Source organism: Hyaloscypha bicolor (genome assembly GCF_002865645.1).
Source record: "Hyaloscypha bicolor E unplaced genomic scaffold K444scaffold_10, whole genome shotgun sequence".
NCBI lineage: Eukaryota > Fungi > Ascomycota > Leotiomycetes > Helotiales > Hyaloscyphaceae > Hyaloscypha > Hyaloscypha bicolor.
In genome coordinates this window covers 281,512-297,467 of record NW_020194512.1, presented here as the reverse complement: position 1 = coordinate 297,467, position 15,956 = coordinate 281,512, and the positions used below count along the sequence as shown (strand labels likewise).

At 21.9% G+C, this 15,956-nt stretch overlaps 2 protein-coding genes across 2 annotated transcripts; one reads left to right on the top strand and one right to left on the bottom strand.

The window, feature by feature from the left end:
* Positions 1-13,449: 13,449 nt before the first annotated feature.
* Positions 13,450-13,650, top strand: K444DRAFT_515584 (uncharacterized protein; the record flags this gene model as incomplete). The annotated part of the gene is made up of 1 exon (XM_024873609.1): positions 13,450-13,650. A coding segment is annotated over one exon (201 nt), but the record flags the coding sequence as incomplete, so codon positions are not given.
* An 887-nt stretch (positions 13,651-14,537) lies between these two features.
* Positions 14,538-14,696, bottom strand: K444DRAFT_515141 (uncharacterized protein; the record flags this gene model as incomplete). The annotated part of the gene is made up of 1 exon (XM_024873570.1): positions 14,538-14,696. A coding segment is annotated over one exon (159 nt), but the record flags the coding sequence as incomplete, so codon positions are not given.
* Between the last annotated feature and the right edge of the window lie 1,260 nt (positions 14,697-15,956).

Genomic DNA, 15,956 nt, shown 5'->3' with positions numbered 1-15,956 from the left:
TTAAAGAGCCCTTACTATCTATACTAATAAGAGCCTCTTATTACTTTATATAAAATATAATATTTATATCTATTCTAGTATAATAACCTATATCTATTATCTGCTTACTATATAAGCCCGCTATTTGGATCTTTCTAGTAGGGCCTTTAGTAAATATAACTTGAAAGAATAATACCTGGTTTAGCTTCTTTTTAATCCGGAATTTAAATAAAATTCTATCTAGAGATACTAGGATCTTAAAGATATCTTTAATAGTTTAATAGTCCTAGAAAGCCTTATCTACTATAGTAATAGCTAAGATAGGTATAATTGGATTTATATATAAGGGTTTTATATTCTTATAAAAAGTATACTTTAGCTTATAATTATATAAAGCAGTTAATATAATAGTTCTATTAATATATAGAGGCTAGAAGAGGCAATTACCTTTTATATAGAATATATATTATATCTTTTATATCTCTTATAGTATAAATAATAAGTTCTGTTATTTCTTTTTTATTCTTGAAAACTATAAATATAATATTCTATTTAAAATAAGTATAATACTTCTAACTAGTAGCTCTAGAGGTACTAGGGATACTTATCTTATATAGTAATCCGCAGCTATTACTATATTATATTCCGGACTCGAAATATTTCCCTATTCTTAATAATATATAAGTAAAGTTCAAGGATATTATATAATTATAAATAAGAATTTATAAGTATATATATTAATACTAGTTTTTCTACTAAAGATACTTAGTTAGAATAATTAAATAGGCTAGTATTATAAAGTATTAAGGCTATTGGTCTTTAGAAAGTCCTAATAACTTTCTTAGTAGTCCTTATATATACTAGAAATAAATAGTTAGACCTTATATAAATAGGAAATATAAGTAATCTATAATAATTCGAGACTTATATAATATATGAATTCTAATATTATAAATGAGACTAGTATACTTTACTAGACTAAACCCGTACCAAGATTTACCTATAATTAAAGGATATAGTATATAGATATCTCCTTTCCCTTATTTCAAATAGTTTATCTAATATCTTTTATAAAGTACTTTATATCTATTATAGCTTTTTCGATTTCTATAGTATTTCCGGTTTCGGCTATAAGAGTTATATTTTTATTTCTTATCTTATACCTATTTAGCTAGTATAGATATAATTAGTAAAGAATTTTGCCCTCTACTAGTATAATAACTTTATATAGAAACTCACTTATCCCAGAAATCTAATATATAGTTATAGTTATTACTAGTACCTTATTCTAGTTCCTTTCGGATAATATTACTATTAATACCAGACTTTACTACTAGTTTAAGACTATTTACTTCTATATTATTTCAAAATTTCTCTATACTCTACTTTTTTCTCTCTATTTAATTATTATAAAAATGATATAAGAAGTAGGAAATCGAGAAGAATAGTAAAATAAATAAGATAAATAAGATAAATAAGATAAATAAGATAAATAAGATAAATAAGATAAATAAGATAAATAAGATAAATAAGATAAATAAGATAAATAAGATAAATAAGATAAATAAGATAAATAAGATAAATAAGATAAATAAGAATAGAGAATATACTAGTAAAAGAGATAGTAAAACTCAAGTATTAAGAGAAAAGAAGATTTTGGGGAAATATAAGATTTATATATAAATTATTAGAGAAAGACAAGTAAGAAGTATATTTTATTAGAACTGGTTTATAGAAAAGGTCTAAAATTGGATTCTGGGCTTTATATATAGTAATGCCTAGAACGGGCTCTTTGAGTAGTTTTAGTAAAAGTTAACTAAAAAGTAAATACTTCTGGTTAAGAGTAAATAGGAAGGAAAGAGAGAGAGTTATAAGAAAGCCAAAGGTAAGTAATAAGAGAATAAAGCGGCTATAATTAGTTAGCTATAAACCCTATTAGATACTGAATTTCTTATTTTAATATATTAATATAATTAGAAGTCTTTAAGAATTCATATTTCTATTTATTATTATTCTAAACTAAAGAAATAATAATAACTTTTACCTCTTTACCTTAGAAGTTATTAATAATAGTAATTCTTAAAATATTAAGTAATATTATTTTCTGGATTTAAATTTAATTATCTATAGAAGTTTCCGGGTTATTTTAAAGTTCTTAAGCTTCTAATTTTTCTTAATCTCGATTTCTAATAATAATCTTAAAAGAATTTACTAGTTATTTCTTGATTTTCTATAATTATTTCTAATATAAAATAATAATTATAATATTCTTACTTTTATATATTTTTTGCCTTATAAGATATAAGATAAGAGTAGTAATTATATCTATTTTAAAAGTATTAGTACTAGATAAGGAAATAGTTTAGGTAGTTTACGGGTTTTCTTTTTTCTAGTAATTAAGCTAATATAAATAATTTTATATTCTATTAACTTCCGAATATTCTAATACTAAGAAATAATCTTATAAGTTCTAATAAAATAGAATTCTAACTAGCTCTAAGATAGAAGAATATATTTTTTACTAAGTCTTTAATATATTTAATAATACCTAGAGATTTCCTATCTATAGTCTAATAAAATATTTAAATAGTAAAATATTAAGATCTATTATTTTGAGAATTATTATATTAAAGTTTATAGTTATTAATTCGGGACTAAAGTTATTTATAATTACTAATTAAGATTATATATTTAATTCCAGATAGAAATATAATAAAAGTATATATCTTAAGAACTTCTCTAACTTCTTTATAAAATATAACTTTTATTTATATATATTAGAATAACTTAATATTTCTTACTAGTTCAGATATTATTATACTAATAATATAGGCTTTTTAAAGATATTAAAGATCTAGTTTCCTATAATATTTATCTAGTATAAATTTAAAACTATAGTAAAAATCTAATATATAAATAAGATTATTAATAAGTTATATATTTCTTTATTTAATCTAATACTTATAAAAAGTACTATATTTCGATATTAATATCTCTCTTAGAGAAATAGCTAAGAGCTAAATAATAGAATAATTTAAAATAAGTTTCTTTAGTATTTCTTTAAGCTAACTTTCTATAACTCTAAACTCTTTTCTCTTTATTTCCTGAAATCTCTTATTATTTACTTTTTTCTAAATAATTCCTTAAAATACTAATTATAGATTCTTATAAGATAGGCTTAGATATTTATTTAAGACTTTAAATTATTTAACCCAGATAATATATTTTTAAATTCTTATAATATTTTATTAATATTCTAATTATATTTCTATATATTATATTTTTCTATTCTTATAGATTTAGTTCTTTCTTATATATAATAAAGAGTAAGGTTTTAAAGTAAATTGGATTTGAATTATAAGCCTATATAAATAACTTGCCTTATATTATTCTTTACTAAATACTTTAATAACTAATTAAGAATATAATTTATATAATACATATAAATAATAAAACCTAGATTAGTTATTTTTCTATTATAGAGTAAAGCCTTAATAATTACTATACTAGTATAAGACTTCTCTATTTCTAACAGGCCCTAAATAAGAGCTAGCCTTATACTAAGAGCTTGAATAATAGCGAATTATTAGGCTTTATTAAGTATAGATTTACTATTTAGTATAGTAAAATCAAATAATTACCCGGATTTTAGAACTAGTAGTATACTAGTATAAATATTGAGGTTAAAACTAAATTCTCTTTTAGTTATATATATTAGAGGTTTTATAATAGTAATAGAAGTCTATAAGTCCGGTATTATAATTTCTATAAATAGAAGATTTGGTTTCTGGCTTATTTTCTATATTATTTATAAAGTTAACTAAAAAGAAAATAGAAGTATTTTCGGGAACTTAATAAGTAATTATCAGATTTTAAAAATATAAAGTAAATACTAATTCAAATAGTATCTTTCGTTTTATATTTAGCCAGGCCTAGTAATATAAATATATACTTTACTTATCTAAAAAGACTAGAAATATTATCTGATTTTCTCTTATTATTTAAATTCGAGTTCTTTCTTTTATAAAATAGTATTGAATTATAAATAAAAAGAAAAATAATTTTACTATTTAAAAAAATAAAATAGACTAGCAAATTAACTTATAAAAGCTTGCTTTCTTTCTATTAGTTTTTTTACTATTTTATGAATTTATTATTAATTTGAGGAGATTAGTCGAATTTAGCTATAACTTATAAATACTTTCTATAATTTATATATATATAAGAAAAGCAGATATTATAATAGATGAGCTTCTAAATATTTTACTAACCTTAGTATATTACTAGTATTTTATAATTGGAATATTCTAGTCTTATAATCTCTTTATATACTATATCTTATAGTTGTTTTATTATATCTTTATAAAGAAGCCGAAATTGTTTATTTAGAAGTCCGGTAAGACCTAATAAGTGGTTTTGTATTAAATCGATTAATAAGAGATATTCTTATTATAGGAAAGTAATCTCTTATATTATAGGAAAAATCTGGATATTAGTAATACTTATATAGTTATTATTATATTAAATACTTTTACTAGAAAGATTTCCGGACAAGTTTTGAATTAATTTAAAAGCTATAGATAGGAGATTTTATAAAATTAATTAGGTTAGTATAAGAAGTAATAAAAAGCTAATATTAAGATAATATCTAATTCAAATAAAGTTTTATTATATATTTAGTACTATAAAATTCTCTGAAATATAAATAAAAATTATCTTTATAATAGTAATAAAGCCTTTAATAACTTGGGTATTCTAGTTAATCTTAATTAGCTAGTCTAGAATTATAAGATTTAATAATATAGTAATAATAGAAACTTTCTTATTACTTAAAGAATATTCTAAAATTACTTTATTTAGAATAGTTACTATAAAGTAAAATATACTAAAATTATACTAATTACTAGAACTAAAGAAAAAGATATAGATAGTATTAATAGAAGTTTCCAGAATTAGGGAAAATAGTATATTAGAATAAGAGATAATTCTATAAAAAGAAAGAATTCTATTTCTAAATATTAAGATAATAGTTTTAATTTTTTAGCTACTATTTATAATATTTATTAGAGTTTTAATAATTATAAGTTCTATTTTTATATTAAGTTTTATAATAATATACTAGTATATTCCTATATTCTTATTTTTAATAAGATTCTAGTTTATCTAGAAGAACTTTTTTATATTTTTAATAGCTTTAAAATATAAGAAAATTATATTAGATCTAGAAATTATATATATCTATTTTCGGTAGACTACTTTGGTTTTAGTTTTCTTATAAAGCTATTAATTTATAGTACTTAGTAAGCTTATAATACTTATTAATATATTATAGCTAAATTAATAATAGATACTATAATAGTAATAATTATATTAGAAGTTAAAGTAAGATTCTAGTCTATTATATCTTAAAGTTAGTAGTTATTCTTATAGATAAGGTAAAGTATTAAATACTTATAGTATTCTAGAAGATATATTAGATAATTAACTAAAGATTATAAGTAAATAAGTAAAGTAAGTAATATTACTAGTAGCTAGAGATTATAGTATAAGAAAACTATAATTAAAGGATATAGAAAGTAGAATATAATAGAAATATAGATAATTTAATAGTAGTATATAGTAAAACAAGAATTAATCTATAGAGGAAATATTTTAGAAAGCCTTATTAGTCTCTTACTTTATTTTAAAATAGCTTTAAGGCTCTAGATATAATAAGAAGTTATGAATTATTATATTAAATCGGATATTACTAGTAAATATATAATGTATTATTAGAGTATTAATAGCTAGTTAGATAAAGGAGGCCTTTTTAACCCTAGTATAATAATAGCTATTTATAATAAATTAATTATATTATATTAAGAAATCTGTTATTTATTAATTCCGAGGACTCTTATTAAAAATCCATATAGTAACCTAATCTAATTAGGTTAGTATATATTAAATAGAACTACTATATATCTCTTATCTTAATCCGATATTAATTAAGTTAATTATTAGATTAGTTTTATAATAGCCTTTATAAATAACTTTCCGAGAACTAGAGGCCAGTTTATAATAGTACTATTTCCTTTCTTAAATATTTATAATAGGCCTAAGAATAATATTACCTAAGTACTAGCTATCTCAAGAATATATAGCTAATAATAATTCTGGAAAGTATCTAATATTTTCTAATTAGGGATTATAAATGAGATTTTAGGATAGTATTACTAAAGAACTTACTATAAGTATTTAAGAAAGAAATAGTATTATATTCTAGCTAATATTCTATTTTATAGACTTTTTTTACTATAAGCTCGAATATAATAACCGGTTAAAGAATAATTATAGTATATGAATTATAAAACAGGCTATCTTTTATTTAGTATAACGGAAAAAGTACCTTTTAATAATCTTTAATATTAAGAAATATTTACGGGATATACTTATATTATCTATAATTATTTCGCAAATTTGATTTAATTTAATTATCTTATAAAGTAAACTATTAATAAATTATATCTTATTTTAAAATATAGCTACTTTTATATAAAACCGACTTTAATTTACTATATATAAAACTAGTAACTATAATATATCTTTTATACTTTAATAAATACTATAAATATTAATCTTATATAAAGTACTTTATTAATCTTTACTAAGAATTAAATTATTTACTATAAATATCTCGGAGTTAAATATATTAGTAATAGTAGAAATAATTATAATCTCAGTTTCTAGAGCTTATAAATACCTCGAATAATATATATAGAAAGATATCTAAATATATTTCTCTTTACTATTATAATTATCTAGGCTTTTTAGTATATAAACTATAGTAGCTAACTATAGTTAATACTTTTTAAGTCTAAATAAAAAGAATAAATAATATATTAAAGTAAAAAAGATTATATATTTATAATAGAATAGATATTTAAGAAAATAATACTATAAGTAAAATAAGCTTATTTGTTTTATATATTATAACTCTATAAAAAAGTATTTTAATCCGGTATTATAGAATTATTTTATTTTATTCCGGGCTTTAATTATAATATTTAGTAGATTATATTTAGTATTTCTAGCCTATATTACAGATAATAGCTAAAGTAATAAGGGTTTATTTTTATAAAAGCCCGAAATAAAATCTATTAGAGTTCTATTATTAACTTCTAGTAAATTATATTTGGTTTGTTTTATTTATATTATAGACTAAGATAATAAGAGTTCGTCTTTATTAAAGTTCGAGGTAATATATCTTAAAGTTCTATTATTAATTCTAGTAATAAATAAAAGTAACTATAAATCTTTAGAAATATAGTATTTCAGAATACCTTATACTAACTTAATAGTATTTTAGCTATAAAATAATAACTAGTTAGTTAATATTAAATTAAATAAAAAGTTAACTATTATACTAGCTAGTTAAGTATTAATAATATCTAGAAGTAACTAGAATAGCTTTACTAAAAAGAGATTACTAGGTTTTAATAGTTTAATATAACTAGATGCCTTAAATAGCTTCTTAAAAAAATAATCTAGTAATTTATTATAAGAAATTATCTTAATTACTAGCTATTCTAAAAAGAGTCTATTTATTACTATTTCCGGAAAGAGGGAAAATAATATATTAATCTGCTTTTTTAATTCTAGATAATACTTATTAATATAGTCTATAATCTCTTAATACTAATTTATTCAGAGATTATAAAGTCTAATAATTAATAAAGTAAAATAATAAATTCCATTAATAATAGAGGCAAGAATTTACCTGTTTTCTATTATATTAGTAGGAAGTTAAAGCAGAATACTATAGCTAAACTATTTGGTTATTCTCTATAATAGTTCCTTTAATCTCTTTATCTAATAGTTAAGTATTCTCTTTACTTAATTATACTTCTTTTTTCTCCTCTTCTCTCTTTTCTTCTCTTATTTTCTTTACTTCTTACTTACCTCTTTATCTTTCTTTTCTTTACTAGCCTTTTTATATTTATACTTAATTATTTCTAGGAAAAGGAAATTAATATATCTATTTCTAATTAATTATTATCTCTTATTTTTGAATATAGCTTTCTCGGCTTTAAATTTAACTATTAGTTTAACTAGATATACTTTTTTTAAGACTTAGAGAATTATTTTTATAGGCTTAATAGATTTATCTATTAACTTTCCTTTTTTATCTATATCCTAAATATGAAATTTGAACTATTTTAGTAATTAATCTAGAACTGGAATTATTTATAGTTCTTTACTTTATTTTAATATATCTTATTTAGACCTTAATTAAATAGTAAAATTAGAGAACTATATATATTTATATCTTTCTATACTTTTAATCTATTCTGGATTTAATTATTAGGCTAGAAATAATATTTACTTATTATTTCTCTTATTTACTAAACTTACTATAGCTAATAGCTTATATTTAAAAGAAAGAAGTTAGTAGATATACTTATCTTATTATAAGCTTTAGATAATAATAATCTTATACTAATACTATTTCTAACTTTTTATTTATTTCCTTAAGTATTATATTCTTTAAATTAATATTATAATTCTTCTAATATAGGTATTTATAATCTTCTTTCTTTATAAAAAGCCCTTTACTATAGCTTATATAAGAATAATACTTTTATGAATTATATTAAAGCTATAATACTACTTATAATTATATTATTTTCTTTATATTATAGTAATAGCTCGGATCTTATAAGCCTTTTATATATACTTTCGAGTAAGATATTCCCAAATAATAGACTAGATAAAAAGTATTATATTTTGTATTTCTAAATACTTTTAGTAATAGTATTTAGCTTTTAGATTTTTCTAAATTATAATAGTATAAGTATTAAAATAGTTAGTTCTAAGATTCTTAATATAAAAAAGAATTATTATTCTATTCTTATTCAGATTATAGCTATTACTAGTCCTAAATAACTTTATAAGAATATTATTTACTATATTTCAAATATTTAATATCTATAATAATAAAGAAATAAGTATATAATACCTCTAAGTAAATTCTTTATATATTTATTTTATTAGGTATTTAGTACTACTACTTTTGGAACTGCTTTTAGTTATATTTATAAGCTTAATATATATATATTTTAAAGCTTTATTATCTTTAAAGTTTTACTTATATTTAGAGATATATTATATTATATTTAGCTAGTACCGAATTAAAGAGATAATAGTTTATCCGGAAAACTACCTATTTCCGGAAGTATTCTAACTATTTATATTATTATTATAATTAGATAGAGGCTAAATATCGAGATTTACTAAATACTAAAAATTATTATATATTTACTTGTTTCTAAAGTTATTTATATTCTCGATATATATTTAATTCAAAAGTTAATCTCTATAATTAGGCTTTTATATAGAAACTAGTAGGCTTTAATTATAGGAATTAACGAAGTTCTTATACTAATTATAAATATCTAGTAAACTTTAATTATAAGAGTTAATAAAGTTATTCTTATATTAGTTAGCCTAATTACGAGTATTAGGCTCTTTTTTCTATATAATATATTAAGGAAATAGAGAAATAGAAGTCTATTTACTAGATATAGAGATAAGATAAGATATAGAAGCAGGAATTAGTAAGTTAGGCTATAAGATATTTTAAATAGCTACTATAACTTTATTATAAGTAATAGAGTAGGTTTTAATATATTAGTATAAATAATTAATTATCTAATAAGATATTAGAAGAATTATAAAGAAAAATAGATTAGTAAAAGAAATAATTTTTAATTTTATTTATATCTAAGTATAAGTCTAATTCGAACTCTAAATTAATAAATAGTATCTTATTACTTAATCTTATTTTCTTTTAAATTATTATCTATTTATAGCTAATATAGTAAATAATAGATAATTAATAACTTATATATGAATTTCGGGAAATATAATAAAAGTATAAATTAAATTAAATAATTTATACTTTTTAGTTTTCTATTCTTATACTAGCCAGATATAGATAATACCTTAATACTAAACTCTAAGCTTCCTTACCTATTCTTATCTATATTTAAATATTATCTACTATTCGTATCCTTATTATTCTATTACTATTCTAATCTAATCTAGAATAGTAAGAATCTTTAGGTTTTTTTTTTCTTCTTTTTTTTTTTCTTCTTCTTCTTCTTCTTCTTTCTTTTTCTTTTTCTTTTTCTTTTTTTTTTCTTTTTCTTTTTTTTTTCTTTTTCTTTTTTTTCTTTTTCTTTTTTCTCTCTTTTATAATTTAGTATATACTATTTAATAGTATAATAATTAATAGATATATAAATACAAGTATATTACTAAACTAGAATATAAGGTATATAAATATAATATATATAAACTTCTATTATATATACCTGAAATATATTATAAAAAAAGGTTTTTTAGAAATTCTTTAGAATAGTATTATATAAACTTTAATATCTTTAATAATTTCTCTATTTAGTCTAATATTAATTCTAATAGAAGTACTATTAGTTCCTTACTAGTTCCTAAGACTATTTCGGATTCTAGGAAATTAGAATATAAAATTATACTAGTACTAATTCTTATATTACTTATAACTCTTATACTAATATATAAGCTTATAAAAGCTTAAAGTCTTATATAAGTCTATATACTTCTACTAGCCTATATATTCTTACTAGCCTTAATTCTTATACTAGCTTGAATTCTTATATTATCTATAATTCTTATACTAGTATATAAGTTTATATTAGCCTATATACTATTAATAAATCTTTATTAGTTCTTATAGATTAAGAGCTAAATTATAATTATAGTATTAGTATAAATAACTAATAAATACTTTTTTTTCTTATATACTAAAGCTCTATTATATTTTATTATAACTATATTAGGCCTTATTAGAGAAATAATATTATATTATAACCTAAACTTACTTATTTATTAAGCCTTAACCTATCTAGCTAGTTCTAAACTCTTACTATTTCTATAAAAGAGCCGGTCTACTAAAAATACTTGATATATATATACTAATTAGTATTTATATACTTCTTAGTTTTTATATACTACTTGGTTTCTATATATTACTTGGGTTTTATATATTACTTAATTTCTATATATTACTTAGTATTTATATATTTCTTGGTTTTTATATAGTATTTAAAATAGAATTAAATCTTATAATATAATAAAAGTATATATATATTAGATTTTAGTATATATTTTCCTATATTTATTCTATTCTATAACTATAAATATTTCGACTTCTATTTTATTTTTATTCTATATTATTATAATACTCCTATAAGACAATTATTACTAAATCCTCTATCCTAAATACTTCTAATAAATCTACTTCTTAAGATAATATAGTAATAATTTTTTTGGAACCGGATATATAAATTTCTAGATATTATTTATTAGTTATAGATTTAATTTATATAAGTTATATATATTATTTTTACTATTACTAGCTACTAAAACTTATAGTTTATTAACTAGTATATAGTAATTTTATCTTACTAGTAAATAAATAGAACTATCTTAAATCCAGAATACTTCTCTAATTAATAAACTTTCTAATTAATATTTTCTTTTTTCTTATTCTTTATTATTTAGTATATTATTTATAGAAACTATTATAGAAATAAATAGATACTATTTTATATATAAAATAAAAGCCTTATTCTATAGTCTAGTATATATAATTAAATAAGATTATTCTCTTAATATTAATAGTATTATTATTATCTAAATAATTATAATTATAAATTATTTATCTTTAAATAGTATTATTTAAATACTAGCTTCTAGTCTATTACCTATAATTATTATAATTAGAAGTATTATTCTAATAATAATAATTATTTAATATTTATATTAAGGAAGATATATAGAGTTATAAGATAAATTGAGATTATATAAATATATTAACTCTTAGTACTAGGAAATAACTAGTATAAAAGTTAAGTTAGTACTAAAAGACTATTAGTATAATAAATTCGAAATTGGCTTTAGTTTATAACTCTTAATAATTTTATTTTTGACCTATATTTTATATATACTAATCCTCTATAGCTAGTCTTATTACTAATTCCTGCCTTTTCTTTCTTCTTTCTATATTTAATTTCCCTATAATTTTCTATATTACCGGTTATTAGTATTATTTCTGCTATATTATATAAAAGTATTAGTATTATATCTAATAATTATATAGGGCCTAATGAAATATTCTAGAAAACTAACTCTAAATTATATATTTCAAAGTTATTAATTTCCAGATACTAGTTCCACTTTCCCAAAAGTACTCTTATATTATTAAGACTAGGTATTTCCCTTTTCTGATATTTACTAATTAAGTTAGGGGCATAACTTTTACTAGCAAGTTATAGCTTACTTAGACTATATTTCTAGTAACCTACTTATAATTATATAGGATTAAATAATATATATTTACCTAATTTCTAGTCTCTCGAGGATATATTTAGAGACCTATCTCTCAGACCAGAGATAAATAGTTTACCGGTAATAGGAGATAAAAGTAATAATAATAGTAGCTATTACTTAGTAAGTCTTAATATAAAACTTTTAAATAGATATATTAACCCTTTACTAAAGCTTTTTAAATTATACTAATAGATTCCGGTAAATATATTTTCATATTTAATATTATATAGAGTAACTAACTTAACTTTACCGGTACTAGTATCTAATAGCAGCCTTTAATTAAGGTTATATTTGCCTCGAGGCTTATAGAATATTATAAGAGATATTATAAAGATTAATATAGAATAGTATACTAACCGGAAAGGCCGGAACCTTATTTTATTTATTTCTATAACTATAGACTTATTTCGTATATTTAATATTACTAGTTAATGTTTCTATAAAAGAAAGAAACAAGTTACTATTCTTTTAATTAATCCTTAGAGATTATTAAGCAGGTCCTATATTAATTATAATTCTTTATACCTTAAAAGTGACCTTTAACCTAAACCGATATATGAGACCGAGATACTTATCTAGGTAGAAGTACTAGTAGGGTCCATATTCGGTCAATGGACTTAGCCTAACCTTCTATAAAGTAGGCTATTTAAAACCTTACTATCCTTAAACGGATCGAAACGGCTACTGAATCTTAATAAATATCGCGGAGAATTACCTTGTAATTATAATACTTTCTCTCTTTCTACTATTATAGTAAGCCTTGCTTCTCTAGGTATGGATCCATTATTATTTATAATAAAGCAGATATTTGAGTTTTTTCTAGGTCAGGTTTGGGGCTATTGCATTTCTAGAGAGTTATAAACTATCGAGAAATAACTTATAATCGACTACAAGTCTAAAATAGATGAATTTAATTGTACTGCTTATAGTCTGACTATTACTACTGGAAAGAATAACCTTCTTATATACTTCTAATAAGACTATACGCTTAATATTAGTTGACTTTAACCCGCTTTTGACCCCTGGAGACACAAAACTCCTCAAGAGTTTAGGAGAGAGTAGAGGAAGTTATGGGCGGCCAGAATAAATGACCTCTTCTGTCCAGATTTTGAGACTTGGGGGGTGAGAAGGGAAGAGTCGGATCTCACTGATTGGGAAGCTCAAGAAATGGCTGATCTGGAGAGTTGTGGAATAAGGGGTTGGATGGGGTTAGCTAATCCTCGGGCAGAAGTCCTTAACGAAGGTTGCAAAGGGCGCAACTAACGGGGAGTTAGTAACTGTTATACCCGGTACCAGTGAACCTGCTTCCGCATGATATAGAAGCGGGGCGTAGAAATCTCAAGCATTGTACTAGACTAGAGCGGGTAGAGCAAAAGTCAGGGCGGAAGAGGGGTAGTAGATAGAGATTGTAATGACAGAGCTAATGTTTGTAAATTATAGTCAGATAATTAAAGGACGGAATCAAGTGTAATAATTAAATAAATACCCTTAAAATATATTATATTAATTATTATAAATGGTCTCATATAAACACAAGACGCTATAGAGACGAGATGACTTCAAAGTACCCTAAAAGTAAGATATATCCGATATAACCTAATATCGCTCCGATATTACGAATAAGATTGCCTGGCTCAGGCAAATATTGAGAATTCTTTCTCGGGCTTGCCCTCGTACTACCATATCTCGGGCGGAGGTCACCCAACTTACTACAAGTCGGTATATGCATCTAAGTATGCTTCCCCTATTGCGTTAGTGTGCCCTCATAATCCTTGACGAACTCGTTGGTCACAGATTACTTGACTTGCCAAATCTCCTATTTATGTGACTTTTATAATTAGTAAATAAATATATAAGTATATAAAGATAAGAAGAGAGAATTATAGAAATCCAAGGTTATATATTTGGACTAATAAAAGATATATAGTACTACTGCTAATTTATACCCAAATATCTAATAATAGGGAGAGAAAGAAAGAAATAAAAAGTCGAGCCATATAGCTATATACTTTTAGTACATTACTAAAGTATTATAATATAGTCCTATAGATATACTCTATATAATTCTGAAGATGTATCTTATACTCGAGAGATATTTAATAGACCTTATACTTAAGTAGATCTCCTTTTTTAATATTGGCTAGATACTTCTACTTGAAATACTTTATTAAGTTCCCTGGCTTAGTAAACTTATAGGTGCGCTTTTCGAATAGCAAGCTCTGCTTCCCTAAGTAAAGGAAGCAGGTAGTAGTCCTCTTCTCTATAAATACTAATAGTATAGTATTCCTTAATACTTGCTTCTCGACCTTAGTAACTACTAGCTATAGGTTAATCTCCTTTACCGGTATTAGACTCGCCTTTTATATAGATAGCCTCTTATATAGTATAGTAATAGCTCCGCTTTCTTAGAAATAGTAATAGGTAGTAATAGTACTAATTATAGTATTATACCGGTAGAATTTTTCTTTTATAGTCGTCCCTAGTAAGGTTATAACTATTGCGGCCAAGTACTTCTATATTAGGGGCATCTTATTAACTATAGATATACTAGTACCAGGGTTATTATAGAACTTAAGCCTAGTAAGCTATAGCTTAACCTCATTTATAGGGTATTCTATATCCTACTTATCTTAGAGTTACTTGAGTAATATAGCCCTTAATTACTGCCCCAGATTAATAATCTCGCTACTTAGACTTCGGTACCCGGACTGTCTCGTTACTATACTCTTATAGTAGTAGTTTCACCTCGTACTATATATAAGAAGCTAGTAGACTCGGCAGTATTTATCTATAGACTAGAACTACTTAATTATAAGGGCCTGCAGGCAACCGGAATTAATCTATTATATTATTCGAAAGGCAGCCTATATTAGGTTCTTCTAGAACTTATAGCTAGATATAATAGCCCGGATATTACCGGACTGCCTTAGGAAATAGTATTTAATAAAAGTATTAATACTTATATATTATAGTATTATATTCTAGAGAGTATTAGTTATATTACTTATATAGGAGTTATTAGCTCTTAACTATAAATATAGGTATGGGAATATATAATACTTATTACTTTAATTAAATTTATTAGTAGTATTATAATAGAGATAATACGGGTATATAGGCTATAGGAACTCAAGTATAAGGCTAATAATCTTTATTAGTAATAAGAGGGTTATATAGGTTAGGGGCTTATATAGTAAGATCTTATAATTATATCCTATCTTAACTAACTTCCTAAAAATAGGGATATTAAATATATTTGGTTTAAAAAGTAATTCTAGTTATTAATAGCTAGGTCAGATATCTAGTTTACTTAATTATATAATAGACCTGAGATTTGAAGCCGCAAATACCCTATTAGTAAAAATAAGGCCTAAGAAAAAGATATACGGGCTTAGAATAAGAAAGAAATTAAAGATAATCTCGGGAAGAATAAATTTAATCTTAAAGTATATATAAGTAGTATTTAAACCGGATATAAATAAGAGAAAGATATAGGAAAATAATAGGCTAAAAAACTTATATATTCTTTATACCGAGAAATTACTTTATAAACTTGCAGGTAAATTTTA